The sequence below is a fragment of the Poecilia latipinna genome, unplaced genomic scaffold (genome assembly GCF_001443285.1).
Source record: "Poecilia latipinna isolate Pla-1442-1.1 unplaced genomic scaffold, P_latipinna-1.0 Scaffold1599, whole genome shotgun sequence".
In the NCBI taxonomy this organism is placed as follows: domain Eukaryota; kingdom Metazoa; phylum Chordata; class Actinopteri; order Cyprinodontiformes; family Poeciliidae; genus Poecilia; species Poecilia latipinna.
The window spans coordinates 42,858-53,225 of record NW_015114215.1 but is presented as its reverse complement, the minus strand read 5'-3'; the positions used below and the strand labels follow the sequence as shown (position 1 = coordinate 53,225).

At 36.8% G+C, this 10,368-nt stretch overlaps 1 protein-coding gene and 1 long non-coding RNA gene across 5 annotated transcripts in view; both read right to left on the bottom strand.

The window, feature by feature from the left end:
* LOC106963916 (chromodomain-helicase-DNA-binding protein 1) overlaps positions 1-8,115 on the bottom strand; it is a 61,538-nt gene extending 53,423 nt beyond the window's left edge. Inside the window, exons 1-4 of one of the 4 annotated variants that reach the window (XM_015059094.1) lie at positions 7,754-8,115; positions 4,275-4,386; positions 2,910-3,111; positions 429-533 (exon numbers count right to left, since the gene is read on the bottom strand). In XM_015059094.1, the coding sequence (XP_014914580.1) occupies positions 429-533; positions 2,910-3,111; positions 4,275-4,327 (360 nt within the window). In that variant the 5' untranslated portion in view covers positions 4,328-4,386; positions 7,754-8,115. Of the gene's footprint in view, positions 1-428; positions 534-2,909; positions 3,112-4,274; positions 4,387-6,741; positions 6,860-7,533; positions 7,606-7,634; positions 7,688-7,753 lie in introns of those variants that run through there. The other 3 variants (XM_015059093.1, XM_015059095.1, XM_015059096.1) reach the window with 3 other exon arrangements.
* A 461-nt stretch (positions 8,116-8,576) lies between these two features.
* On the bottom strand, positions 8,577-10,360 carry LOC106963914 (uncharacterized). The gene is made up of 3 exons (XR_001428285.1): positions 9,885-10,360; positions 9,659-9,803; positions 8,577-9,227 (listed from the first exon to the last, which is right to left on the bottom strand). It is a non-coding gene; the product is annotated as an uncharacterized LOC106963914 (long non-coding RNA).
* Between the last annotated feature and the right edge of the window lie 8 nt (positions 10,361-10,368).

Genomic DNA, 10,368 nt, shown 5'->3' with positions numbered 1-10,368 from the left:
GCCACTAGTCTGAAGGAGCAAAGTGGCACTGATGCATGGCTTGAAGACTGCATGGTAAAGGGAGCACGCTTTACCATGCAGAAGGATTCATTTGTGTGATAAGATACAAGTCCTAGGGAAGGGGAGTTGAGTGAGATATGGGAATGGTCTTGTTCATTTATGCAACTTTTGTTGAGTTTTTTTAATGTCTTTATATTTTTATGGCTAAATTAGAAAAAGAGGAATGGTTGCCACAAATACTGGCAACCATTCCAGTTTAGGCGCCCTGGAATGGTTGCCATTGGAGATTCAAGTATTTCTCAAACAAGCATGAGGGAATATCATGCACGAGTAACATAATAATATTATGTAAAACTCAAAAAAGGATATTATACGCAATACCCTGCATTAAACATCATAAACACACAAAGAAGCAGCTGAATACAGACCTCATCTGACCCACTGTTAGAAGAAGCTTGTCTCTGTTGTTGCTGCTGTTTCCTGAGCATAGCCGATCTTTGAACTGCCAGAATGCTGGGGTTGGACTTCCAGAACTGTGATTAATGCAAAAGAAATTAGTAATCTAAACCGAAGTTTAGGACACAACTATGTGATTAACAACAGAAAAAAAGAATGCAACTCCTGCAACATCCAATAAATACATTTAATAGAAAATAATCTTCTGAGTTTAACTTTTAGACTTTGTTAAATAAAATACATGAAGCAATACTAAAATTTGAGTAATTTATTTTCAAGAAAAAACTTTTGACATTTGCTCCAAAATAAACAACATTAAAAATGTGTACAGTTAAAAGAAAAGTCTACAGATTTTAAACGGTCAGAGCTGCTGCCTGACTAACTGGAAACATCAATCCAGCAGAGCTGTAAGGTACAAATGGTAGGACCTTTTTCAGTTATGCAAAAAATGTCCCTTCTTTCCAGTCAGCTGGATGAAGCATTTTCAAGAAAAGTTTACCCAAAAACAGAAATACAAATGTTTTTTGTGCTAAAAGCAATCTGCCTAAAAATAAAAAGGGCATAATAGAGAAATTAAACACATAGGCAGGAGTCATTGTTTCAGAGTCAACTTTTAGAAATCAGCTCATTAAAATTAATTTGGATGCAAAAAAAAGTCAAAACTGTGTTTTACAGCTAAACAGATAAAAACAACATTTCAGTAGGCTAAAAAGGCCCATGAAAATTAAATTACAAAAATAATGTTATGGGTGTAGTTGAATCATGGTATCGAGTCCCAGCCCATTGACCTTTGTTGTCATTTCAGCTAATGACAAAAGTGAGCAAATAAGTGGTGGGGAGGGTCAGAAAAAATACAGGAACAAAAGCCAAAAAGTGCCTAAGTGCAAGGAGAAAAATGTGTCAAACTAACCACACAAACCTTGACTGCTGGAGCAGATTCAGGACTTTATAGGATTTCTTTAATTTACATGTGCATATGACCTAACTAGTGGCATAATTATGTTATTGTAAAAACTGTATATTTCATAAAGCAGGAAAAGATAATTATGAATGAAATCTGCCAGATTTAGAGAAACACACACACAAATTAAGCATGGTGACATAAAATTGGAGGTCTATGAACAAATGCCATGTATGTATATGAATACATTATTGTACAGAAACAGCTACTGTCCATCTCAGCATTTATCCAAAAATATGAGAAATGGTTGCAAAGTGGTGTTGAAGCTGAATGTACAACCTGTTTGTAAATTTAAACACACTTTTACAAAGCTGTGATTATAGGAAAAAACTCTGATGACTTTGTGGTTTAAACAAAATCTATTTGCAATGTTATGTTAAAATAAAGTCAAATTAGTAGTTCTGTGTGTCCAGCACGTAACTGTTTTAAATGAAGAACCAAAACTAAATGAATACAAACTAGGACTGCAACGATCCCTCGAATGATTTGAATACCTTGATAATTAAAAGTCCTCAAGGAAAATTAGCTGCCTCAAAGCTTTAGTTATGTTTTATTATTCTGTGTTCTGGGTTAGGGTGATTATTTGCGTTGCGCAGCGTTCTCACTTCCGCCTATGAACATACAAGTTTGAAGTTCTGTCTGGGGGGATTTCATTAATGATGATAATGTCCGGGTTTTTATCATTGTTGGGGGGACCAATCAGCATTCTTAAGTTGACTGGCGTGATGCCTGGAGTACCGCAGCCTCTCTCCTCCCAGAGCTGCTGCTTGGTGGATGGTTCAGAACGAAGAGCGCTGCAGGTGTATTTATACAGGTGAGCAGATGGACTGAACACTGCCGGGCAGTTGTGCTTTGATGCTTAACCTAAGTATAGCTTTACAGACAAACCAGAAAATAAATTTCATATCACCCCGGTTGCAATGGTTGTGGCGTAGTGCATCGTGGCGGTACATGGCTGGCAGATGCATTTCTGTGTGTGATGGAGGAGCCAAATCCAGTCATTAACATGGACACAAAAGCTATAAATGGCTGTGCAAAGTGAGAGTTCATCTATTAAATTAACAGAAGATGAATACATAAACTAAAAAATGAAGCAGACATTTTTTAGAAGTGTCTTTATTTAATTATTAATTTGAGTATAATTTCAGATTTTTGTATAATTTTTGTCCTGGTTAACTTAAAAAGTGAGCTATTACTGTTACTGGCTAGTTTTCTAAACTATAGAAAAGTAATTGTAGGGATGTAAAACATGAAAATTTGAGCCAATGTTCATATCCAATAGTAATACTTCTGTTTTGGTAGAATTTACCAAGATCTTATTTTATAAATTTTTTACTTAATTACAATTAATTGTCAGCATAATCAATAGAATATTCGATTACTAAAATAATCGTCTAAAAAAAGCCATAATACAAACGAAAGAACCATTTGCCAGAACGATTTAAATTAGTCACAAATGCGCTAGGCCAACTGACATCTTGAATTTGTTTACCTCAGCTCCATCAATGTTTGGCTTATTTGGTGATTCCTTTTTCTCACTGGATTTCTCAGTGTCGGACTCAGACTGACTGCCAGAGTCTGAGGCGCTCCCTGAGTCGCTGCTCCCTGACTGGCTGCTACTGCTGGAGGAGCTGGAACTGGAGCCGGAACCCGAAGCAGAGGCTGAGCCTGACCCAGACTCATCATCAGAATTACTTGAATGTGAGAAGACAAAAACATATTAGTAGTTGTTGAATAAATAAATCATAACTTTATAATCTTATAGTTAAATCAAAATTCAACAAACAAGTGTTTGTTAGCATCCCAGTAAATACAAACTTATGATTAAAATATTTAATCAAGATTCTATCTTGCATGAAAACTAACTAATCCTAATACTTGTCAATCACAGAAGACCACAGATAATCCTAGACAACAGAGAGAAGATGTGCTGCTTAAACAAGAGAAGTCCTCTGCGAAACAGACTAATGGCAAAGGATGACCTCTCAGTGTAGTGAAGATGATGATTTTTGTTGTTATGATGCAGATGAAAGATAAGCAAAGTATCATAAAACTAAAACAGGCAGTCTTACTAACTGACCCAGTTGAAACTTTCTAAAAGAATCACTGCTTCGTTCTTTATTTTTAATAATGAAGTTTAGACATTTTTGCACTGGAATGTGTACACTTCTTGCCAGTTTTTTTTAATACTATTTTGAGAGTTTTTCAATTTATTTAGTCAGTTTAAACCCCTGATAATATTAAAGATATTTCTCATAAAACCTATGAGAATGAAACTTTCATTCAGATTGTTTCACAGTAGCAGTATACTTGTAGAAAAAACATTAATATTTCCAGTATACATTTGTGGTGCAGGTAGAACAGGTCTACCAGCAATAATGTACATACATAAAATAATCTGATCATTTTCATTTTTGAATTGATTTTATTCCAGATCTTTTTATGGTTTGTGAGATTTATTGAAAAAGATTATAGAAACAAAGCTAGCTTAAAACCTAAATATTAATATGTGCATCAGCATGTCACAAAATATAACTACATCCATTTATTCCTAGTGAAATGTTTTTGTTCAGCATAAGGATTTTTGCATAAACATGCAGGAAGCCTTAAAAATAACACTCCTTTTATAGCCTGTATTTCAATCCTCTAAATTTACATTAAATTAACTCAAATAAAACAAGACATAAGCAAAAATAAAGAGAAGTGACAAACTAAATTAATTATATTTAGGGTGCTAATGTCAATTTAGTCAATAGAATCAGAAAAATGATCAGGAGTATTAAAAATACTTGAATGACAAACTATCAAAACAGAATGTTCCAGTGTGCAGTCATCCTGTAAGGAGGAGTTACTTTACCTTGACTCTCCATTGCTATTGCTCACACTTTCATCTTCACTGCGGCCAGCCATGTTGAACTCCACAATAGGGACGTGCGAACCACTGGTAAAAAAAGTTCCCAGAAATAAACCTGAAAGAGAGAATGCCGGTTAAAAAGATGTTTTTGAAAAAGTCAGAACTGTACTGGAGTTTTGCTAATTTGTGTTGAGTGATGAATCACAGGCCATATTTTTTCCATCATGAAATCTGATGGAAAGAGAATTCAGCATGTGCTCCTCCCACATGCAGGAGCAGCACAGCTGCCTTGACTAGTCATCATATAGTTTAAACCAATATTTTCAGCACACACTGGATTATTTCCATTTTTCTTTAGCCAAACCGTGTAATAGCTTTTTTTCTTGCAATTGATAGAATTTTAAAAAGATACTCATCTTCTTTTTGAAACACTTCTCCAGTTAACAGCCCCAGCAGAAAAATTCTGGGGTCTTTGGGGATGACATACCCCAAAATGATCCCAGTAGTCTGACAGATTCCATCCCAGTAAGGTGCCAACTTTGAGCAGGACCAAAATACATGAGAGTGATTGATGTTCTGATGGCCACAGTCTCCAACATTGCTGTTCTTCTCCTCTATGTCTACTAATAATTTGAGGTGTAATAAAGTATCTAATTAACCACTTCCATCCGAATTCCTTCCATCTTTTCGAACTGGTAATGTCTGTTGTGTCACACATATTGAAAGCCAATCACCCTCCGTAATTTTCACTCCCAATTCCCTTTCCCAATTTGTCTTAATATTCAAGGTGTTATTTCCATTATGTTTCTGCAACCCCTTATATAGTTTGGAAACGGTTTTACATGGGAGGTGAGTATAAGCATTTGTAAAAATTTGCACAATAGTGTTACCTTCTGAAGGAACACCTCTTTTATTTTGGTATTGCAGAAATATCTTACCCGAAAATATTTAAATACCCTCATTTTTTTAAGGTTTAGGAGAGTTCAGCTGCAGGCATTGGCCGGCTTCAACAGAATCGCTGTTCTAACCCATATCCCGCACTCCTACTCCATTCACGTTATGGAACCATTAATATTTCAATAGGTATGTGACATCCTTGGAAACTATGGTGAACCTACACCCCATTTTGTATGTAATTGGTGTGGATGGAGAGACTGTAAAATACACTAATAACTAATAACCACTGTGATGCATTTATTTGGATATGTGGTTCTGCAGGTTGGTCGTCTTCATCCTCCTGCTCTGGGTCAGACTCTGGCTCTAACATATAAGGTTGGATGGACAAGTCTTCCATTGTTGACATCTTTAATAAACTTTGGAATAAAAGGTTTCTCTACCAGTAGATAACCGTGTCACTGCCATCAAACTATAAATATGGCCAAATGGAGTGAAGTGAACCCTGTGCAATCTGGAGGGGAGTGGGACTTGAAATGTCTCTTTCACATTTAAAAAGACCGCAGCAAAACGAGGGGTCTGAAGAACTATAACGAGGAATTCAGACCAAAGCATTGCTGTTCTACTTTAAATACCATAAATGAATGACTTACATGTGAAAAGGAAGAATTTAAAAGCATGACATATCCACTTTGAATAACTGCAGTGGAAATTGTGAAAACAGCATGCAGCCTGTCCATGACAGAGCATTTATTCCCTAGAGGTATTTCTAAACATCTAAAATGCAAGATTCAGTGAGTCCTTCTCATGTTTTATGTCTTATTGTTGGTACATTCATGTTCGTGGAACAAGAGTCAATGAGTGACTGGTTTTAACACCATTTCATTCTGCTTGCCAACATCTGATTCAACAGCTGATTCAAAACTTTCAGAAAGGAAAATTTCAATGCTTTGAAGATCTCTGGACTAACTATACACCTTTAGTTTTATGTCTAGAATAATTAGACTGGATTTCTGCAATAAACAGTGATTTGTGAAAACAAATTGAAAACTTTATTCTACTCTTGAAAAAGCAGAATAAATATTCTACTCTTAAAAAGAATCTCTCCAAAGGTCGATCACACTGAAACAAGTTCCGTTCAAGGGTTCTTCCTATTAAAAGAACATTTTTCATTCCAGCATTAATTCAATGCACACTCAATATAAGGGTGCAAAGGTGATTAATAAATTGCCTTCACATAGGAAGGCTTGCTGCAAGCATAATGACATGATTCAGCATGTTGGGTTTACTTAAATTTTACCAATTGGAAGTATAAGCTGATCTCAGTCTAAATTTAATTGTGTTATGCATGCAACTGACTTTAAAATAGTCTATGTCTAGGCTAAACTAAACACATATTTCTATTCATACATTGGATCTGTTTTTGGAAAGTGTCTTCAGATAATACTTGTCAATCAGTGCTATCTGAATAAAATGAATTGAACTGCAACCTTCTCACTTAATTCTACTAATAGATAATTCTGGGAATGTGAGACGCAACAACTGAACATTGCGTCTCTGCCATCTTATTCCTCACCTTTCTTGAATGTTCGTCCTCCTTAACTATAGTGCTTAAGCCCAACCGTAGCTAGCGGCAACCAGCGACGCTTCCTGTTTAGCTTCTGCTGTTAAAATGAGGCACTGTAGACCGAAACAACCGCACTTCAGAGGCCTGAAAGGCCTATAAAGAACGCGTATTCCACGGTCATAAAACATCAAGAAACATGCCTTCTATATACGAAATAATTTAAGTACCTAATGTTAATAACTTAATAGGTCACTGTTTATCTAGCCAAGATATTATAACGCGTGGCTGCAGTTAACCTTGTATCATTAGCCAACAAGCTATATCTGACTACTGACGCAAGTGAACTCAGCTATTGGCGGGGCGATATGTCTGTTCCGCGCCAGCGACTAGTTAAACATCTGATTTAATTTAAGGACAACACTCGTTTTCTTATATATATGGGACGAATTGTTTCATTAACTATGTTGGCTGTTAAAGAATTATGCTCTTGCTAAACTAATTGAACTACTAGATTTGTGCTTTGGAATTGATAAATTTAAACGAAAAGTTCGGTTTATCTTAATGTCAAATACCGTGTAATCCAATCCTGCGTAACAAAATACTTGCCTCCTTTTATTATAGTTCATGATGGATAAAGAAATAAAAACTGCTAATGTTGGGGGTTCGTGTACAAGTGTCAGCTAACGCTACAAAGCACGAGGCTAGCGTGGAAGCTAACAAAATTACACAATGTTGTACTAATACGGGCACAATAAAAAAGATCAATTTCTCCAAAGCAACTATACATCACATTTTACCAACCATTGTGAATAGTTAAGAAAACATCTGCCGCAACAGTAAACCAGAGTTTGGCGTTAAGATCGCTTTGGTTATTTAACCAAAAGCAGCTAACAAAACTTCACCTTCTCCCATCTTGTTTTCATTTGCTCTTCACTTCTCGCGGTTTTTGGCGCATTGGTATGGAATATTAGCTGACTTTTTCATTCATTTATGCCTAGAAAAAACAAATCGATTAGCGTACCTTATTTTGTGTTATATACAATCCTCTCCAAAATGTTGTCAAAATGCGATTTTCAGATTTTTAGAGCTCCTTTGGTCCTCAATAGATCTGCTGTGAAAACAGCATGAGCTAACGCTGCTTCAAGCTAGCTGCAGTTCCCGGTCGGTCGCCCAGTCAGAAGCTCTGGGTGACTGAAGACGGTGGGGCTGTTGGAGGGCTGTATCACTGCCCGCTTAATACCGAGAAGACATCCACTAAACCGCATTACAGGGAGCAAAGCCAGGTTTGCGGCCCATGGACTTCCTAAAACAACCGGCCTCAGCCATTACGACGTAACGTTCACTACACACGAAGGAAACCCCACGCAATGACGTCACAGCTCCAGGACCTGATCAGTTGTCTTCACTCTTAAATCAATGGTGAATTCCATTTCATTGGGTTGTCTAGGTGCTGTGGTGGCGCAGGGGTTAAGCTTAACCCACACATGGAGGCTTTAGTCTGTCGCAGGTTCAGTTCCCGGCTTAAATATAAATATATTAATATTTGAACTAATGTTCTTGCTGACTTTTGTTGCACAGAAAGAGATTTAATTTTATATACCTAGGTATATTGAGTAAACAGTTAGAAATCCAGCAGCAGACAAAAGCTTAAGCATGTTTAGGAAACCATGTACCATGTTTCAAAAATAACTAGTAGCTATCTTAACAGCTATTTTGAAATAGTTGGTCCAAAATAACTACTTTTTAATAATAATCTTAAAATAGGGCTAGTACTTTGCCTTGTAGCTCTACTTTAAATCATACTATTTTAATAATAAAAAAGTTACTTTTTTATAAGCACCTCACAAAATACAACAGTTTATTAAAATATACAATACAATAATAAAATTACTAAGATAGAAAGAGCAAAAGGCATCAGGTAGAAAAACCATTTTGAACAAATGTGTTTTGAGTTGTGATTTGTTACAGGAGGAGAGTGAATCGATTTTTCTGAGTTGGAAAGGTAATGAGTTCCAGAGACGCTTGATAACCCTGAGGAGAAAACTCATTTCAGCCAATTGCATCTGTAATCTTTCGGTCAGGTCCCAAAGTTCATGACCATGGATGACGGTAGGAAAGAAGATTGACCAGAAAATCTAGAGATTCGCCTTTTGACTCAGCTCTCTCTTCACCACTACAGACCGGTACAGTGCTCGCTTCACTGTAGACGCCACACCAATATGCCTGTGTCACCCAGGAACCTGCTGAGGGTGTAGAGCTGATTCAGTCTTCCACAAGGACAAAAACCACACTGCTCTTCCTGAATCTGAGGTTTGACTATCCAACGGATCCTCCTCTTCAGAATCTCTAATCAGACATTCATAGGGAGGCTAAAGAGTGTGATCTCTCTGTAGCTGGAACACAGTCTGCAGACCCTCTTTTTGAATAGGGAGACCACCATCTCTATTCAGTTCCCCCAGATTGGTCCCTAGGAGATCCTTTTTGGTGGCCTTACACTGTAAAAAACAACAACAAAAAAAAAAAAATTATGGTAAAAAAAATGTGACTGTAACATCCAAAGCATTATGTTGTCATAGAAAATAAACTGAATTACAAAACTCAAAAAACTAATTTAATGTAATTTTTTGTTATGAAATTAATAAAACACATAAATTTATTGTGAAAATAAATTTGTGTTTTGGGAAACATGAACAAGGTTAATAAATTATATTGTTAAATTTGCTGAAAACTTTCATCCCACGTTTTGATGAATGTGGAGGAGTCTGTGCAAATAGGGAGAAATGGTGTGAAGAACAGCATGTCATACATGAATATCAGCGTTCCTGAATCATAAGAACATTTTCTTCCATTCATTGGTTTATTTTGTAAAATAAAAAATAGGTAAAACTTAATAAAGCTCAAAACAAGAACAAGAACAAACACTAACCTAGACATCATGGGTTCTCAGCTGAGACAGAACATCATTCACTTTTCCAGTGGAAGCAGCTTTCTTCCTAAATAAGCTCTGGAGCTGGGAGGCATGTTGGTCCAATACAGCATAAAACTGGTTCTTCAGGTTGAGGTTTGTAATCCTGTGAAAACAACTGGAACTTAATAAAATAATTAAAAACTTAATAAAAAATATACTAAAAATTAAATAAAAAGCAACATACCGCTGTAAATGCGCAGGGAACAAGGAAGCAGCCACCTCGGTAGAAAATGGTAACTTCAGTATGCAAAACAGAAAGAAACTATCCAGTTCCACAAGTTTCTCTGTGCAAGATTTCACTGTTAGTGGGCGGCGAGAGGGCCGGGGAGGGATTCATTCATCAAATCGCAGGGGTGCGCTGGTGTTATGCCGAGAAACGGATGCCTCTTCGGTCATCAATATGAGAGAGTTTAGAGCGATGCGCGTTCCCGCGATAGGGCATGCAATTCTCGGCAGGCATGCGTTTCTCGGCATAACACTATAGTGCCAAAAAATGCTCCAAGCATTGCAGTTACCTACCTGCTCCATAAAGCGGTTCAGGGTGACTATGATGAATACACTCCTCTGATCTCCTCTTGTTACTTCTCCACCCACTGAGCCACTTCCATTCGGAATTAAGCACCTACCAAATATATGTTGAAAACATACTTTGTACTAGACCAATGCTT